Below are 19,953 nucleotides of genomic sequence, written 5' to 3'. Positions count from 1 at the left end.
AAAATAAATGACCAGCAATCATGCATCCAGTTTATACATTATATAATCTTATTTTCTTGTTCTTTCAAAATTTATAAACTGGATACATGGTTGCTGGTGGTTTATCGTTGTTTTTAAGTTCAGACAATGCAAAATGCAACTTAGTTTATATGTTAGTTAGTATCTCAAATTTAGGGACACTCACATACAAAAGCTGACAATTCTAGATAATTTTTTTTAATGTCCCAATACACTCACTAGCAGCATGTCTCTTAGTTTTCATGCATTCATCGACAATTATCACAAAAAGGTTTACATTCTCTAAATTTTGGACATTCGCTGCAACATATATGATCAGTTAAAAACTCTTCTCCCTAACACTGGGTTGTGTCATATCATTAAGAAGTTGGCGCACCTGGTCTTGAACTTTGCCTTCCTTGTTCTGGAGGTCATTTGCAAATCTCGGTGCCTTTCTTCCTTTTGCTCCTCTTCCCTGTGGTGGAAAAAGGTTCGGGTTTCCATGATGGATGCTTCTGAGGAATCTCACCTGCTGGAATGATAGCATCAAATATTCAATAAGTCCAGCTTTCAAAATTAGCCAAAAAAACATAATAATTATTAATTTATTTGGGCTCAATCCTATTGGAACCTGGAGGTGGCCAACTGTCCAATGCAGGCTGGGCAGAGCAAGGAGGGGTGCCTCTCCTCCGCGCTCCAGCTGCCTTGCATTTCTGGTTAGACAGCTGATTTTGACTGCCTAGCTGGGAGCTTTGGAGTGGGAGGGGGGTAGTATGCATGGCGCATAGGAATTATTAATGACGCTTCTGTGGTCTCCTCCCCGCCCCCAGGAATGCCCTCCTTTCCCCGTCTCTGCACTGCATTTATGAATGCGGAGATGGGGAACATCCGTGCTGCCTACGAGGCAGAGGGGGACGAGCAGGGAGTGCATTTTCTGGGAACTGAAAAACCCTACAGCCATCTAGACACTGTCTAGCTGTCAGGAACGCCCCTGCTGCCTTCTGAAATCCTCAAGAAGCCAGAATCAACACGCAGACAAAAGGACTCCTTTCCAAGGCTTTATTTCCATTCAACCTAATGACACTTACAGATGCTAATTGCCTGAGACTAAGTGGAAATACAAAGAAGCAGCCCACCAGGGGTTACTAAGACTTAGGACGGCAGTTGGTCTCCGTTTGGAGAAAAGCGCGGCAAGTCTCTGAACTTAAGGAGTAGGAGGGGAGCCTCTCCCCCTTTCCTGTGGGGCCTTGGAGCACAGCTGTTGTCTAGAAGCTCAGGTTGTCCCTCCTTCTCCATACCAGGGTCACTATTGCTCCCAGGAATGTGAGCGGGGGGGGGGGCTCTCCTTCCAGCTGCGCCTCTGAAAAACAAGCGGGTTCCTCTCCCATGGATTGTATCTCTTCCTCAGAATCAGAGCTGCTTTGGGACTCTATGGGCTCAGATCCAACCCTGACACTAGCAGTCATAGGATTGCTCTCCCCATATGTTTATATAGCACCATTAATGCACATTGCACTGTAGAGAATAAAACAATAAAAAAAAATCCCTGCCACAAAGGCTTACATCCTAATAAAATCACAAAATAAAACCAAATGGAAGGGAAAGGAATGCACCACACAGGCACAGGAAACATGACCAAAAAAAAAAAAAAAAAATCAACATGGCCAAACAACGAATTAAATCTAAACTAAGGTTCCAAAGGGTTGTCAGCTTTGAACAAAGATACAAAGAGTACAGCATTTTCACAAGCTGCCTGGATTTCCATGGTGATTTCCATTCCTTTAAGCAGGGGTGTTGAACCTCTTTTAGCCTAAGGGCTGAATTCTGTTTCTGAAAAGCTCTCTGGGACTGCATTCCAGAGGTGGGTGAGGGTGAAGGCAAAAGGAGCATGGCCAAAAAATCCAACGATACTAGCATAATTTATCCCATTGCTCTTACTGCTGTAACTACGCCTTAGGAGAGGCATTTCAGCCTTTTAGAAGAAGGAAAAAACTGCACAAAAGCTGGGAGGCCACCAAGGGACTGGTGGTTGTGACAAAGCGGTTGGGGCCAGGGGAAGGGGGCATGGTTCTCTGGGGAACCCTGAGAGGGCTAGATTTGTCCCCTGGTCCTGAGGTTCTATACTCCTGCCCTAAATCAAGCCTTTCCCATATTGGTGCCCTCCAGATGCCATTGGCCATGGGAATAATAGGAGCTGCAGTCCAACACATCCGGAGGGCTTGAGGAAGGTTGCCTAAAAGGGATTTGCTCAGTGGTGGAGCACATCTGGGGGGAAGGGTTTACTGTCCAAGGCTAACATCATGGCCCCAATTCAATCCCCACCCTGTGGGTGCTTTTAGGCAAAGAAAAACATCCAATCGTGGTTCTCACACATCACATTTAGTTTTACCCCTTTGTAAGATGCTCCCCCACCCACCCCCTCGGCCCTGAGAGGCTGGCCAGGGTTAAGTTTTTAATCATACCCTTAGAAAATACTCATAAGAGTCATTTCTCAATTGCCCTGAGCTCTAAAGTTGGAGCGGGCTAAAAATCCAAATCAGTAGAGAGAGGACAATTCTAAGCAATTAATGGCATCAAAATACGAGGCCTAGAAAAAAAAATTTTTTTACAACAACAAGAACAATTAACAGCATTTATTTGACCAGAGTGTATCTATGGTTGGCCCCCTATTTGATACTTGATAAGAGCATAGCCAGAATACCTACAAAAGCAGAGCGAGGTCAGTCACTTTCCTCGAGGTGGAAGTAGAGAGGCAAACAACGCAGCTACACTTGGCTTACATCCATTTCAAGTTGCTGCCAAAAGAGAGAGGCGACTATGCAATCCACCCTCCCCTTTGGGATCAGCTCCTTTTAGACACTACCCTAATGCTTGGGGGATTAAACGCAAACGACTTTCAAAAGGGTGTTCCTCTTCCTTCCCAAAGAATTTGCAGAACCCAGTTCACAATAGCAGCCCTTCAATGAGCCTCATCTATAATAATAAAAGAGGATGTCTGTCTGTCTGCCTGTCAGCACCATAGCACCAAGACTTTGATACCTAGACACCTGAAACTTGGTGTGCATACTAAGGGGATCCTAGCTGTGTGCACCTTGGGGTTATTTTGTTTTTTAAACACATTAATTAATTTAAATTGTTCATATGTCTGAAGTTTGCACTAGCATCTTTGATCACTAGGTGGCGGACTTCCCCAACCAGCGTATAGCTTTGCAGTTTGTAGCCAGAGGAGATTAGTGGGCTGAGAGACAGAGTTATATGGCTGCTGCCCCCCATTGCTGTGGGGCAACCCACCTTCAGGGGAATGGAGTCAACAGAGCCCTCCCTCAGATGGTTATGGGGGTGCACCATGGCAGGGGTCATGTCTAGGGGTGCCTGCAGGGGTACCTTCACTCAGACGGGGTGGGCACAATGTGTCCAACTCTGACTCTTCAAGCAAACTTGTAAGTTTGCTTGAAGACTCTGCTATATCAAACGAATGGCTATTCCAACCCATGTGAAGCTGGGTCCGTTCGCTAGTATAGATGAGAGACTATAGTGGTCAAAGTACAGAATTCAGATATAGGGCAGCCAGGTGGTCCCTTGAGGCTCAGACCTGGAGACGCGGGTGGAGTCTGGGAGCTCAAGGCTAGTGCTTTGTAGAACAAGGGGAGAAGCCTGATTTTTAAAAAAGTGATTTTGTAGAGAGTTCAAGCCTCTCCTATTTGATTTCAGTTGTAGGATTACTGCTCTCTTCCATACGCATTTTCATTCCTTCTATTTCTAAAGTTCAGAAGTGAGCGTGGATCCTTATGTAGCCGAAATGGCACCATCCGCACACAAGAGGGAAGGTATATCAGCAGGCCTCTGGGAGCCTCCAGTTTTGCAGAAGCTGAGAACATCTTGGGACCAGGGAACCCAAAGCAGCTCATTGAGGACTGACCATAGTCAGTGGCCATGGAATGCTGGCTGACTGACTGTTGAGGGAAAGCCCCAGAAAACCAGCTGGGAAGGAGAATGGAATGGAGTATTGTGGAGGAGGACATAGCTGGCTGGCTGGCTGGCACATTGAACTGGAGCATTCCACACTGCAACATTTTGTTGCAGGTCCTACTTGTTATACCTGTGCTGAAGATCGCCTCTGGGGCACTCTCTGGCAAGGAAGGGAGAACAATACCGTCTAGAAGAACATGCTGGGGAAAGAAAAGTGCTTTAAATTTTAGAATGGGCATGAAGGCAGAGGACAAATCAGTCCTAAAGACATTGTTCAGATGATACAACAGCCCATCATGCATTAATTAACCCTCGAGAAGCTGTAGCACATGCCAGCTACCATTATTAATATGCAACCCGACCAGGGTTTGTCCTGTTGTGTGAACCCAGCCAGTAGGGGTTATTTGAGGGCTAAACAACCCTCGCATAATCCATAATCTGTTACATATACATAATGGCAGCCGGCATGCACCACAGCTCCCTGAGGGTAAATTAACTCAGGATGGGCTGTCGCTTCATGTGCACCGGCCCATAGAAAATACCTTGTCCCCTTACTTCTGGCTGCTTACCCTAAAAACACACAAGCAGGCAGATCACACAGGAGGACTAAGACAAAACGGAATGATGTGCCAAGAAAACCATAGTGTTACATCATCAGTGCTTACCCTGTGAGTCACACTTTTGAGCTAATGCGTAGCTTGACCCCCTGATTTATCTCCTTTCCCCTGGAGATCTTGAAAAAGAGATGAATTCATACTCTGAAACTTCAAGACATACACCAACCCTATCAGGTGAATATCTCAGAAATTACTTAGCCCAATCTGGCATCCTTCAGATGTTTGCAACTACTAATCTAATACGTCCAGTCAGCATGGCAAATCAAGATGATAGGAGTTTTAGTCCAAAACATTTGGAAGGGACCAGGTTGGGGAAGCCTGACTTAGCCCCTCAAAGTGCTTGTTAGACACCACAGTTTTGCAAAATCTTTACAACAAAGCTTGCCCTTGACTCATTGAATGCAAAGATATGTTTGTTTCTTGTTTTATTGCATCTCTCATGCCACATTCGGAAGATGCATTTTCTGTTTTAATTAATACATCTGAGGCTAAAACTTTTAATAAACTGTTTATCCTTGAATGCAAGTAACGGGTTTTAAAATAGCCCATGTGTTAAAGTGTTGCAGCGAGCGGGCACAAAATGCTCAGACTTAACAAAACATGTGTTCCCATCACTCTTGCATCAGTAAAGCTCAGGCAGGGAGCAAGATTTCATCCCTACACCATGAGGAAGCTTCCCCAGCAAATGGAAAGGCAATGGTTTTCTTCAATTCAAGATTAAAACAATTTGTAACAGCTGCGAGAAGGATAGAAAGAAATTGGAGATACTTCATAGCGGCTGTCTTGGAGCTATATATTGTGATTAGGAAGTTGGTCTGGAGAAAGCTGTAGACTTTTTCAGCAGGCAATGGGCTTCTCTACACCAGGCTTTTTATCCCACAACTTCACTGGGGCGTCTGCTTCCAGATTCTTTGCAGGATTAAGATTGGCCCTTTAAACACTCTTCCCCCATTATTATCCTGGGGGTTTCCTTTATCTGCAGTTTCCTTTATCTATATATTTCATTATACAGCCACTAGGTGGCACTGTGGTATAGCTGCTGGTATAGTGCAACTCCATCATTACATACTGAGATTCAAATTGCCATTTTTAAATAACAAATTATCCCCATTACAAATAAAGCCGTGGAAATGCTCAGAAAGCTTGGGAGAAGCCCAAGGAGGTTGACAGCATCATGTAAAGGTCCTGCAAACTTCCATGAGTAACCAGTCTCACTTGCAGGATAAAAGCCTTGTGTCAATGCATCTTGTCAAACTGGTGTCCTCCATGGGTCCTCTGTTTTGGCGATTCATAACTGGCCACCCTTGCACCTTGCCCAAACTTATTTCTCTGGCCTCTTCCAGGTCCTGTCCAATTTATGTGTGACCATCGCCACCTGGTGATGTCACATCTGGGTGACAGCAGCCTACAATCAGGCGCATTGAGCAATGGCAGCTCACAATCAGCTTCTTTGGTGCAGGGGAAGGCTTGTGCAGGGGAGCCTGATGGAAGTGGTCACAAATATATATATATATATATATATATATATATATATATATCCCCATGAAAAGAATATTAGTTCTACCGCTATAATTCTAGATGAGGCTTTCATTGCACCATCGCCCTGCCTCATTCATGGATTTTTAGGGGTTGGGGTGTCCTTGTATCCTTCCTGTATTTCCCCACCACTTCTTCTGTTTTTTCTCTTACAGTAGAAAATACGTTGAGAAAAAGATGGAAATGCTGCACATTGCCTTCTGATTGGTAACGCTAGTAGCTAGTCGCCCAAGCACCCTAGGTCACAATTCTGACTTAAAGTAAATTGGGAAATGTAATTGCATTTATTTATAGATGTGCATCACCTTTATCTTACCAGTTCGGTGTCATATTCAGAGAAAAAGCCAGCACCTTGACTTGAATCCAGAAGACAATAAGGAGCCAGCGCAGAGACTGAAGCCCTAACACAAAATGTAAATGTGCTCTCTGCACATTTGGAGATAGGGTAGAATGGGATACACACAACATACAGGAGGTCCCTTTTAGCTCCAAGAAATATTTAGGCTTTGACCCTACTAATATATGCACATGAGTAAGTCCTGTTGGCAGGGATAAACATCTTAAGCTTGAAGGATCTGCTGTACACATTGCTAGATGATTTAGCAGAGAACGTGGAGTCCAGAAGCAGAGAACAGTGAGATCTGCTCCACTGGTTCAACAACAGAGTCACTCAGGGTCCTGCCTCTGCCCACGGCCAGCCTCGTGGTCTTCTCTTAGAATTTAGGAGGGCTTTGGCGAGAGAGGAGTAGGACAGGGGAACAGGGTGGGAGAACACAGGTACATGAGGAAAGCGTGTAGGAGAGTTCAAGGAGGTGGGGTAGAGAGGGACAACTGTGTGAATTGAAGGAGACACACCTTCTTTACCTCTTGAGCCTTTCACAAAAGCTGTCTGTTTGTTTTTATTGTTTGCTCTTTTGGGGTGCAGAAACGTGTTTGTTTTCCCCACAAATGAAAGAAGGTTGAGGTTTTCATTATTCTGAAAAGTCACGTGATTGTGCAATAGGACACCAGGTTATGTGATTTTTATCACAATCCTTTATTCCTTCTACATCACTCTTCTGCACCATGTGCTTTGTGATATTCTTACTTTCTTTATCCTCCTAACAACAAGCTTGTGAGGTTAGGCTGGGCTATGGTGACGTGCCTTGTTGTTGCTCAGTCGTTAAGTCTTGTCCAACTCTTCGTGACCCCATGGACCAGAGCACGCCGGGCCTTCCTCTCCTGCGCTCTCTCCCGGAGCGTGCTCAAGTTCATATTCATTGCATCGGTGATGCTATCTAGCCATCTCATCCTCTGCCGTCCCCGTCTCCTTTTGCCTTCAATCTTTCTCAGCATCAGGGTTGTTTCCAATGAGTCTTCTCTTCGCATTAGGTGGCCAAAATATTTGAGCTTCAGCTTCAGTATCTGTCCTTCCAATGAGCACTCAGGGTTGATTTCCTTTAGGATGGACTGATTTGATCTCCTTGCAGTCCATGGGACTCGTAAGAGCCTTCTCCAGCACCACAGTTCGAAAGCATCGATTCTTCGGTGCTCAGCCTTCCTTATAGTCCAGCTCCCACAGCCATACGTTACTACTGGGAAAGGTGACGTGCCTAGGGCCATACAAATAGCTTTGCAGCTGGGTGAGACTGTGAACCTGATGGGTTAGGCAATCTTTTCAGTATAGAGCACTAGTTTTCAAAGTTATCAGGGGTTCTGGGCCAGCCCTACCATTAAGCAGAGTGAGGTGGCCGCCTCAGAGAGCAGATTTGGGGTGTCATAAAAGGTCAGTGAATTGTTAGTTATTTACTTGATGATGATGATTATATTTCTTCTGGCAGGAATGGGGCAAGGTCCTTATGGGATTTTCTGCCTCGTGTACCAAAATAACTTTGGGCACTATGCACCTTGGCTTGTGTGTCATTTGCTGCCACAAAATTCCTTGGGTTGCTCTGCTACTGTGGCACTCATGGAAATGCCATGTCTCAGGGAGGCTCCAGCTAGGGATGTCAGAGAATTTCTCCACAAATCTCGGGGAGGCTGAATGCCAGCGCATTCAGCCCCCTGAAATTGGTGGCGAAACGGTCTGCCCCCCCGCCCCCCCCAGGACAGGACTTACCTTGTGAGAATGTCCCTGGCAGCGGTGGCTCTGGCGGCGGTTCGGCAGCTGTTCGGCGGCGGCGGCGGCCGGTCTTCCGACCGGCTGCCGCCGCCGCCATTTCCAAGTTAAAAAAAAAAAAAAAGTGATAGGCGACGTAAAGATTTACGTCGCCTATCACGGCTAGATTTTAAAAAAACACCGTGATAGGCTACGTAAATGTTTACATAGCCTATCACGGCTGAGTGAAAAAAAAACAACAACCGCGCGTATGCAAATGGCGGCGCCCATGGGCGCCGCCATTTGCGTATGCGCGGTTTTTTTTCTTGCACTCAGCCATGATAGGCTACGTAAACATTTACGTAGCCTATCACGGCTGACTGCAGGGACGCAAACGGCAGCGGCTGCGGCCACCGCCATTTGCATCCCGGCCAGCCAGGATTCGCGGCGGGAGGGACAGGGCGCCTCCCCCCCAGCCAGAATTTCAGGGGGGAGGACGGGGCGCCTCTCCTCTGGCCAGAATTTCGGGGGAGAGGGATGGGGCGCCTCCCCCCCGGCCAGAATTTTGGGGGAGGGACGGAGCGCCTCCCCCCCACCGCGAATCAAGTTTCGGGTTCAGGTAAGGGACTTTTGTACATCCCTAGCTCCAGCGCTGCAGGGTGGTCACCAATTGGATGCAGCCATGTACAGAGGTTATCAATGGCAGGTGAGCAGGACAGGGCACTACAGAGATACAAGGATTAGAACACATTGGGCCAGTTTGCATGTAACAGTAAGCCAGAATTCTTCTGTATTTGAGATGATCAGGAATGAACAAGTGTGCTGGTGTACACTGCTTAACCGCTCTAATTTGGCTCCTCTTGCCAGTGGCAGGGCTGGTGTCAATGGTAGGCATGCACACTTCCGCAAATGCGCTAATGGTAGGCATGCACACTTCCGCAAATGCACTAATGGTAGGCATGCACACTTCCGCAAATGCGCTAATCCGCATTAATTAAGTTTATGTGAATTAGCACAAATCCTGTCCCAAAGTGAAAAACCAGCCCGCAAGTCCACAGAATCCACGTGACTCACAAAAAAGACAGTCCGCTGCGGAATCCGCAGGTCAGATTCGTAGGGCTTTTCTACATGAGGCTGTTAATCCACTGCATCTACTTTCAGTTTCGATGCAGAACTTACATGAGCAGCATTTCCTTTCCTGCTTTTCCACTACATAATTTCTAGGTGGCACTGTGATATAGTGGAATACCACAAATACATAAGTGGAAACAGCATTCTCTTTTGCTTTCAGAAATAATACCTAATTTTCCCTGCTCTAAAAAAAACTCACCAAAAGTACTGTTTGAAAACAGAAGTGAAACTGGAGGGTCACGACTTCATTTAAAGAACCTGTAAACAACTGTGAGTATGGTATGATGAGCACAGGATAAATGCCTCATGTAGAAAAGCTCACAGAAATCCAAACTCATTTGATTCCATGGCAAATTTCACTGACATCCCTACTTCGTCCAGGTTCATTTTCCCTAAAAATTCTTAACTGGGGTGTGCTCTTTGTGGAGACAGTGTGGTACAGTTGAGAATTTTCTGGCTTTTGCAATACAAGTGCCAGGTCCAAACAACTGTTTAGACATGAAGCTCACTGGAGCTGTGGCTAGGAGTATTTCAGGCCTATCACCCAACCACAGTTGGGCATGATATGAATGAGCACTGAGGAGCGGTTTGGGCTTGCGCATTCCCTCCCACCACTCCCCGTCTCTTGCACATAGGGATGTACAAAAATCACTTACCTTTTCAAGGAATTTTTCACGGTGGGGGGGAGGCACTCTGTCCCTTCCCCCGGAATCCTCGATGGGGGGGGGAGGTGCTCCCTCCCTCCCCCTGGAATCCTCGAGGTGGGGGGAGGCGATCTGGTCCTTGATGGCCGGCTCTGCTCCGTGGCCAGGCTGCGGAGCAGCCGGTCAGGGTCGTCTGCAGCTGGATTTCTGGCCGCGGACAGGCTGCTGCAGATTGCATCCAGCCAGGCAACCGTGATAAGCTACATAAGAATTTATGTAGCCTACCACGGCTACCCCCCAAAAAAAACCCAGCGTATGCAAATGGCGGCGGCTACGGAAGCCTCCATTTGCATTCTCTATTTTTCACTGTTCTAGCCTACGATATAGTTACGTAGGCAATTACAGCGGAAAAAAAAAGGGAACCACAAATAGCATAGTGGGCGCTATTTGTGTTCCTTTTTTCCCCACTGTGTTATCCTACATAAATATTTACGATAACACGGTGAAAAAAAAAGGATCGCAAATAGCTCCCACTATGCTATTTGCGGTTCCCTTTTTTTTCGCCGTAATTGCTTACGTAAATATTTACGTAGGCTAGAATGGCGAAAAATAGAGAACGCAAATGGTGGCCACCGTAGCCACCGCCATTTGCGTACGCTGGTTTGTTTTGAGGGGGGGGTAGCCGTGATAGGCTATGTAAATTCTTACGTAGCTATCACAGTTCGAAGGATGGCAATGGTGGCCGCAGCAGCCTGGCTGCGGCCGGCCAGGAGATCAGCCGCCGCCGGAGCCGAATCCGCCGCATCCACCCCAGGTAAGTGCCGTCCCGGGGTATTCCGTGGGGGCAGTGGGGCAGGAGGCCGTTCCGCCACGGATTCCGGGGGGCCGGATTCTACAGAATCTGGCCTCACTGGAATCCGTGGCGGAATTCTCCACCATCCCTACTTGCACATGGAGACAGGGTAGGCATGGTTGGGCACATGCCAAGGGCCCACACCCAAGCAGGGACCCCACTGCCAAGTACCCCCAGAACCTGCTCCTCCTCTTCATCATTGCATCCTGCTGGTTCACCTGCCTCTCTCCCTGCCCCAGACCACAGCGGTGGTGAGAAAGAGGAGCAGGAGATGCCACTGCCTGCGTGCTCACTGGCTGTCTGCCTGTCAAGCAACCAAGTGGTAGCAATGATGAGAAAGAGGAAGAGGAAGAAGAGCAGCTGGTGACAGTGGCAGTGGGAAGGCAGACTTACTGAGGGAGGAGGGCCATGGAGGGGGTCTTGCCCAAGGCCCCTCACAAACCAGGAGCCTGCACTGCACAGAGATTAGGAACTTCCAGTCCCAGTTTGTGGTAAACCATAGCCTGCTGTTTCCTCTGAACCACCAAACTATGGTTTGTACTTGACCCACAAACCAGGATCATTTGACATTATCTAGGGTTAGATGTTGCTATGGTTTGGCATTTTAAATTCTGTATGTTTTAATTTGATTTTAAGTTGCCTTGAGTCTCTTATTCTTTTGCTTTGTTTTGAGAAAGCCATCTGAAACATTCAAATCGTTATCATAATTGAAACACCCACTCCCTCCCAGGGTGGCTTTTATTGACGAATGATACAGGACTTAACGAAGTACGTTAGAAATGATAAATAGCAATAATCTAAGAAGTTTGAGCTAAATAACATCTGGAGCCTAATATAAAAGAATTAGGCATTCTTTTCAGTTCAAGCACAGGGAGAAGCTCTAGTTCTCTTCCACACTAAGTAAAAAATTAAATTAAATTGAAACCAGAGCAGATCATTCTTGTAAAACAAATTGTAAGGCTAGCAAGAAAAAAAAAAGATCCACTCTTTCATGCAAGGCATACAGAAGAATTAAAAACAATAAAGCAAGATACAAGTTTTGAAGGAGCGGGAAAAATCACCTACCTTAGTTTAACAACTTTGGAGGAGGGGGAAGGGGAATCTTCCAAACGCTTACGTTGTAAATTACTATAGTAATGTACAGAAAATCCAGAGCAGGTTGGTGAGGGTGCCAGTCCTGAAGAAAGATAAAAGGACAAAGGAGAGATGCCTTTTCCCTTCTGCTTGATGGCATTAAGAATGACTGTCCTTGCAAGAATGTGTCCAAGGGAAAACTGCCCACCCTTGCAGCCTTAAATATAGCATTATCTCATGTCATTTCAATGACAATGGAGGGAACCATCTAGGATTTATGATCTCCAAACAGCTCTCTGCATGGGTTAACCAAGATCATTTTTCTAGGTCAGGACTATCAGTGCCCATTGTCAAACCAGCACAAGAAAGAATAGCTGCAGAGTGATTTTTCTGGGCTCAGAATCCTCAGAATGCCTCTGTGCCTTACATCAGGGTGCAGAGGCATTTAGGGGAAATTAAGAGGGTAGTGGCTACATCTGCCTTACCCAGTACTTCTCTTCAGAACTCTAAGCTGGTAAAAAGCTTAGCGTGGCTGGCTGGGGAATGCTTGGAGTTGCAGGACGTTTTTTCTATCTAATAGGATTGCATCCTTAATTGTTTTTCAAAGGAGGCTGGCTGGGAGGGTCGCCAGGGCCCATGGGCCCCGGCATTGGCCCCACCGTGCCGGGTGCAGGTGCCGGACTTAATCTTTGCAGCACACTCTACCTGCTCCTGCCTTCTCCCCAGCCTCCTCACTGTTCTCTGTCTCACCACACTCTTTTAAATGATACCTGTCCTGTTCAGGCAGCCCTACATAACTTGTAATCCCCCAAACAGAATTCAGCTCACCAGCCCATTTTTATGGCCTTCCAGAGACTTGATAAATCGCCTGGTTTTCTTGCCTGCAACAATGAGAGATTGATCAAGCATCTAGCAGACCACAATATGCAGGGAACGGCTCTGTGTATGTGTGTGGCTTGGTGGCTCACAATTTGTGCAAGGCTGCAAAAGGGTGTGTCTTCACTTGCTGTTTTTCACAGGATGTTTCTCTGAAGGCAAACAGCTGGAGCACTCCACATCTCATCCCAAGTCCAGTCCATGATTAGTAATATGCCCACTTGCAGCTTTCTCTGGGAAAAAGTTTCTTGTAGATGTAGTAATTTCTCCTGCAATTTCTGGACAAACATTGCAGTGGACACTTTCACCCTTCCACCTGTGCCCCTATAACAGAAACATCGCCCCTTATTGTGCTACAGGTGCCACTTGCTCCTGTGTAACGTGACTTGTGCCTGTTAGGACCACGATCAGCATCGCCGGCAAACATACCTGTCAAGATTGGGCCCAGGTGACAGCCTCCCGCCAGCAAAATGCCCTCCAGTGGTCCCCTCTGACAGCCATGGCTTTCCGCACCTGGATGACATAGTGGCGGCAGTGAGTAGCACCTGTGGCAGGCACCTGTGAGCCACCTGCTTAGGGTGGCCAATTACACATCACCCAAACAGAGGACACAGATTTGCATAAAATGTGCATGTGCAGATTTCTAGCTATCAATGCGAATTTAGAAATAATTACTATTCTTTAAAGGGAAATAAAATGTGTCTTACCTTGGTGGGGAGACTGTGACCAGGTGAGCTGCGTGCTCAGCCTGCTGTGGTAACTGCTGATGGGCAACTTCAAGGCTGCTGCTCTTCCTTCTTATGGTTCTTCATCTTTAAACTGGACTTGGGCTGGACGGCCCTTCAAATAGAGGACTGTCCCCTGTAAAGTAGGACACATGGCCACGCTACACCTGCTGTTTTGACATGCAGTGTCACTCATGGGGCACTGTGGAAACATCAAAATGGTGGCTTCCCTACCGCCCACTCCTGCCACGGAGTAAACCCAAGCTTGGATAGAGAGGTGGGCAGGAAGGGCCAGCCAGGGAAGGGGTCAGTGCCGAGCCCTGGCAACCGCTTGAGGATGCTGGCACCAGCCCTAATGACCAGATTTGGAGTGTGCTCTCTCCAGCTTAATGACCCTGAGGTCAGCAGCCTAAGCTGGTGCCAAAGAGCAGTAAGCAGAGATCAGGCAAATGCAGAAGGCCAGGTTCCGAATAATTTATACCAGGCTTCGCCAATCAGTTGGATGCCTGCCAATCACAGAGATGGAGGTGGTGAACCTCCGTTACCTTTGCTACCTGAAGAGGATGCTGGGGCATGAGCTGGGGTGGCCACTTATGAATCAGCCAGGAAGAGCACACGCATCACCAAAAGAGAGGACTAAAATTTGCATGTGTTAATTTATAGACATAAGATGCAAGTGTAGAAATAATTATTATAATTTAAATAGAAACACAGTACATCTCAGCTAGGGATGGACGAAAGTCACTTACCTGATCCCGAAGCTTGCTTCACGGTGGGGGGGAGGCGCTCCATCCCTCCCCCCAAAATTCTGGCCAGGGGGGAGGCGCCCCGTCCCTCCCCGCCGAAATTCTGGCCGGGGGGGAGGCGCCCCGTCCCTCCGGCCGCGAAACCTTGTCTCCTGCCGGGACGCAAATGGTGGCGGCCGTAGCCGCCGCCGTTTGCGTCCCTGCAGTCAGCCGTGATAGGCTACGTAAATGTTTACGTAGCCTATCACGGCTGACTTTAAAAAAAAAAGGCGCACGTACGCAAATGGCGGCACCCATGGGCGCCGCCATTTGCGTTCCTTATTTTGGCACGTCTAGTCTACGTAAACATTTACGTAGACTACGGCGAAAATAAGGGGAACGCTATTTGCATTCCCCTTATTTTCACCGTAGTCTACGTAAATGTTTACGTAGACTAGACGTGCCAAAATAAGGAACGCAAATGGCGGCGCCCATGGGTGCCGCCATTTGCGTACGTGCTTCCCCCCCCCCCCCAAATTCAGCCGTGATAGGCTACGTAAACATTTACGTAGCCTATCACGGTGTTTTTTAAAAATCTAGCCGTGATAGGCTACGTAAATCTTTATGTAGCCTATCACGTTTGCTTGTTTTTTGTTTTTTTTTTACTTGGAAATGGCAGCGGCGGCAGCTGGTCGGAAGACCGGCCGCTGCTGCCGAACCGCCGCTGGAGCCGCCGCCGCCAGGGACATTCGACCAAGGTGATTCCCGTCCCAGGGGGGGCGGGGGGCAGACCGTTTCTCCACCAATTTTGGGGGGCTGAATGCGCTGGCATTCGGCCTCCCCGAGATCTGTGGAGAAATTCTCTGACATCCCTAATTCTCAGCATAGCGCAGAAGACTGTGACCAGGTGCCTGGCCTGTTCAGGTGCTCACTGTGAATGGGCAACAGTTCTGATGGTTCTTTATCTTTAAACTGGAATTGGACATCCTTTTAAACAGATGATGCCTTCAAAGAGAGGATGGTCCTCCAGCACTCCTTCCAACAGAAGACTGTAAAAGGGGACACATAGCCACCTTAGGGCACATAGTCCACAATACCTCACTAAGCTTTGTCCCAGGCTTTGCCTACAGATGGGTTATATTTCTGGACACACCTGTGCATTAAGAACTCCCTGCAAATAGAAAACTAGCACATCAGGCCAAGGGCGAGGCGAGACTAGAATATTTCTTCTTGGTGTGCTAGCTTTCTGTGTGCAAGGACTTCCAGAAGGATAGCTAGGTTATGTCTGTTGCAAGAGAGTCTTGTGGTACCTGAAAATAACTTCATTCCTCAATAAATCTGTTTTCAGTCTTGGAGATGTCATAGAATCTTCACTGTTTTTATTTTCTGGGAGTTTATTATTATGCAGAGGGCTGTTGAAAAGTGGTATTTTCTCCACCAAGGGTGGGCAACGCATGCATGCAGCCCCAACTGCCCCTGCTGTGGAAAAAAAAAATGCTTGCATTAGCTCTATGGAGCAATTTATGGGTCAAATTTAACTTCGAAAGAAGCTAAATTTGGCTTGTTTGGCGCTCTGTAGTTCTAATGCAGCCATTTGGAGGGTGGGATTTAAGGCATGCGGCGCCACGCGGACTGCAGCCCCCAGACCGACCCCCCCCAAAGTTGCCCACCCCTGATCTCCACCTATAATCTGGGGTGGTCAAGCCCATTCTGCCGCCTCAAGACTCTTTCACTTCTTGCTGCTGTAGGTGTAGGCCAGGCCAGACGCCTGACTTCGGGAACCCCTGGAATCCCTGATTGTACCTCATTAAGGGTACCTCTGCAGGTGAACTTCCCATGCTGCCATTCTCTACTTCAGTGCTGAAATGTTGTATGGGGAGCAGTAGGAGGCTGAAAGAAAAGTACTGTTGTGCAGTGTTGTACAACAGTTCAGTTCGAGTGTATTAATAGCCAACCGTTCTTCACATTCTAAAAAAATAAATAGCTGATTCCATGGAGGAAAACAAAACACAGAAAGGCCAAGTAACAGAACAAAATACATTTCCCTTGAAAAGATTAAAAACATTGCCCTGTGCAGACTGCTGGCCTCATCAACTGTGCTACATAGGGGAGCAGGCCCAATGCGGGGATAAGAGCTATTGCCATAACTTGGGGAGATCCGAAACATTCACGCCCCAACAAAACGTAGGGATACCAGCCTATGTTTAGCAGCAGACATGAATTTTCAGTGTCGACGGAGGGTCTCACCCCTTTTGCTCAGCGGGGTCCCACTGACGGCCTGTGTCTCAAGTTTCCTTTTCACAACACAAGCTGAAACTAACAGCGCGGTGGCATTTAATGACTGGTCGAGTGGCATTGCCTGGCTTGTTGGTGACATGGGATCCCCGGCCAATTGCTCAGAAAGGCACGCCACATCAAGAGCTTGGAACGCTGCCCCTGGCACTGTGTACCCTTTAAACTCCTGTTGTTCCATGGAAAGAAAGAGCAAATCAACAGATGGCCGGGCCGTTGGCAACATTTGCAGCTGCTTGCCTGGAGAAAGAAAAAGGAGGAAACTTTTTGCTGATACCACAGAGCATTTCCTCACAGTTTCAGACAGCACGCACCCCTTTATTTTAGAGTCATACCCACTTAGCCTACGTCTTGAGAAACAGTCAGTGGGAACTGCTGAATGGACCTCTTCCTAGACATACCTTTATACCAGTTTATTGATGCAATACTTTAAATTCTGTTTTTTCTCAATATTATTCTCTTTCGCAGCCTTCCCCAACCTGGTGTCCTCCCTGTGTTGGACTACAACTCCCCTACAACATGGCCATGCTGGATGGGGATTAGGGGAGTTGTAGTCCAACACATCTGGAGGCACCAGGTTGGCGAAGGCTGCTCTGTTGCAAAATTAACTGGCCTAGTTACTTGTCATCACCAGCTTATTTCTGTTGTTCATTCTGCCAGTTGACCTGTTCTTTCCAGTAGTTATCCCATTCCAGTTACATTTCTCCTCTGGGGCCATTTAAATGTTACCCTGACCCACATGGGATCTCCTTTTCTGGAAGGAGCTATGGTGGCCATGTGTCCTCTTTTACAGAGGACAGTCCTCTACTTGAAGGCTGCCAGAGGACCCTCCTCTATTTGAAGGCATCCTCTATTTGAAGGGCTCTCCAGTCCAAGTCCATACTCCAGGAAATAAAGCCAGTCTGCTTCCTTGAGAGAATGACATTAAAGGCAAAAGTGAAGTACTTTGGCCACATAATGAGAAGACAGGATACCCTGGAGAAGATGCTGATGATGCTAGGGGAAGTGGAAGGCAAAAGGAAGAGGGGCCGACCAAGGGCAAGATGGATGGATGACATTCTGGAGGTGACGGACTCAGCCTTGGGGTTGCTGGGGGTGGCGACAGCCGACAGGAAGCTCTGGCGCGGGCTGGTCCATGAAGTCACGAAGAGTTGGAAGTGACTGAACGAATAAACAACAAAGAAGTATTGTCCATTACCTGGACTGCAGAATGAACAGGCAGGCACAGAGGCCACAGTGATCCGCAATATGGTGATATGGACTGTATTTCTATTTAAATTATAATGATTAGTTCTACATTTGCATTCATACATATGAATTAGCATATGCAAATTTTATGCAAACTGATGTCCTCTTTTTTGGCCATACATTTCCTCTTTTTTGGCAAGTCATAAGTGGCCACCCTACACATGAGTTACACCACTCGAGCATAATGGTTGCCCTTTATTTTCCAAGGCATTTCTCCTTTGCTTTGAGGGGCAGGGAGCAGATTTCACCAGGCCTGACTGAGGCCCTTCTCAGCTATTTCTAGGACTAGAGACAAAAAGGGTGAAATCTGTTTGAAAATACAGTGTCTGGCATAGATTAGGCCTGTTCTCTGTTAAGAAACGAGGGCTTGTTGGAGAATAGGCCTACTCTGCCTCAGGCCCGTTGAGTGACAATACTGAAGTACTTTTCCAGCTGCACTGGCTGCCAGTCCATTTCCGGGCCCGATTCAAAGTGCTGGTATTAACATTCAAAGCCCTAAACACCTTGGGGCCAGGTTATCTGAAGGATCTCCTCCTCCCAAGTGTACCTGCCCAGACCCTAAGATCAGCTTCAGCCATCCTCCTCTGGCAGCCCCTGCCAAAGGAAGTGAGGCAGCAGGCTACCAGGAAAAGGGCCTTTTCTGCTGTGGCACGCTGGCTGTGGAATGAGCTCCGTAGAGAGGTTCACCTGGCATCTATGTTGTACTCCTTCCAGAGCCAGATGAAGACCTTTTTATTTTCCCAGCATTTTAGCATTTTAACATTCTAGTCTTTTAGCTTTGCAGTTTTAAATCTATTACTGTGTTTTAAATCTCCGCATTGCTGCTAGGTTTTATTCTGGTAGCATTTTTATACTGGAGTTTTAAGTTTCTATATTTTATATTGTCTTCATGCTGTACTTTGTGGTTTTAATTTTTGTGAACCGCCTAGAGAGCTTCGGCTATTGGGCAGTATAGAAATGTAATAAAAAATAATGGTTGCCCTTTATTTTCCAAGACTTTTCTCTTTACGTGGGGTGGGGTGGGGCATATTTTGCCAGAGGCCGGTCACCAGGGCTGACCCAAGACAGTTTGTTGCCTGAGGCAAAGACTAAGATGGCGTCCCCTCCTATTCCATGTTCAAAAGCTGACCAGACTGGCAACGGAATAGTTCTTCAACGCTGGCCATGGGACTGCATCCTTTACCATGCCCGAACTTGGCAGAAAACAAGCTTAGAGGGCACAAGACAGGGCACTTAGCACACAGCAGACTTCTCTGCTGTATAGACAACATACATGTATAGACAACATACTGAAGCTGATGGAGGAGGAAAAGGGAGATGGTTGGGTGATGAGTAAGTCTCTCCTGGCAGCTTTTTTCTTCATTTTTAACTGTTTCAGTTCTTCATTTAGCCTCTTGTGCCTTTAACAACAAACAGTTTGTCACATAGAAAATGAAGAGGTGATGCTTTTCCTGGCATAGTGGGAAAGATGGGGAAGCTTCGCTTCTTCCATTTATAATTGACAGGTTGCTCTTAAAGGCACAGGAGGAGGGTCAGTCAGGCCGTTGGCAACCCTGCCTCTTTGACTACCAGTGGGCCCTGAGGGAACTTGTATCCCTTCGAAGAGTGGCAGTTGCTGCTCTGGATTCCGCTGCCATTGTTTACATGGTAGCCAAGACAATGAGCTTCTGAGCTGCTCCAGTGCTGTTCATTGACTTTCTGGACTTGGCTGTGAGCAGAAGCACGTCTGAGTCACTCCCACTCTTCTGCTCCTCTTGGTCACCAGCAGAGGGCAACCATGCCAACTTAGCAATGCTACTTGGGAAGAGCTCCAAGTGCATCTGAGCAGCATCGCTCAACCTTCCCAAAGGAAAGGATGGCAGGAGAGCGGTTGACTGGGACCCGCTGGCCAGAGGCCCTATGAGCACCGCCAGGTACTGGTATCCAACCTCTGGGGCAAAAACAGGCCGCAAGGGGTCTGTGTTGCAGTTTAGCTCTGAGTGACCAAGTCTCATCCTGTGCCTTCAACATGCAAATCCCAGATTACCCCAGATGCCCTGGAGCTGGCGGTGGGGTGCTGGGGATCGCTGGGCAACTGCCCATCAGTCCATGACACCTTTGCAACTTCAGAGATGGGCAGAGGGCTGGCCCATGGTTATGTTCACTAGAAGGCAGAAGCGGGCTGATCTGCTGAGCACCTGTGTTCACCC

The 19,953-nt window shown here is 47.5% G+C and overlaps 1 protein-coding gene across 1 annotated transcript in view; it reads right to left on the bottom strand.

The window, feature by feature from the left end:
- MYOM3 (myomesin 3) overlaps window positions 1–501 on the bottom strand; it is a 60,211-nt gene extending 59,710 nt beyond the window's left edge. Inside the window, exon 1 of the mRNA XM_084814414.1 lies at window positions 395–501. Within this exon, the coding sequence (XP_084670540.1) occupies window positions 395–501 (107 nt within the window). The remainder of the gene's footprint in view (window positions 1–394) is intronic.
- Window positions 502–19,953: the final 19,452 nt, after the last annotated feature.

The sequence above is a fragment of the Heloderma suspectum genome, chromosome 10 (assembly GCF_057233095.1).
Source record: "Heloderma suspectum isolate Gila_16-S chromosome 10, 16-S_ref, whole genome shotgun sequence".
In the NCBI taxonomy this organism is placed as follows: Eukaryota; Metazoa; Chordata; class Lepidosauria; order Squamata; family Helodermatidae; genus Heloderma; species Heloderma suspectum.
Note: the sequence above shows the minus strand (reverse complement) of the source record. Positions and strands in the feature narration are given on the sequence as shown.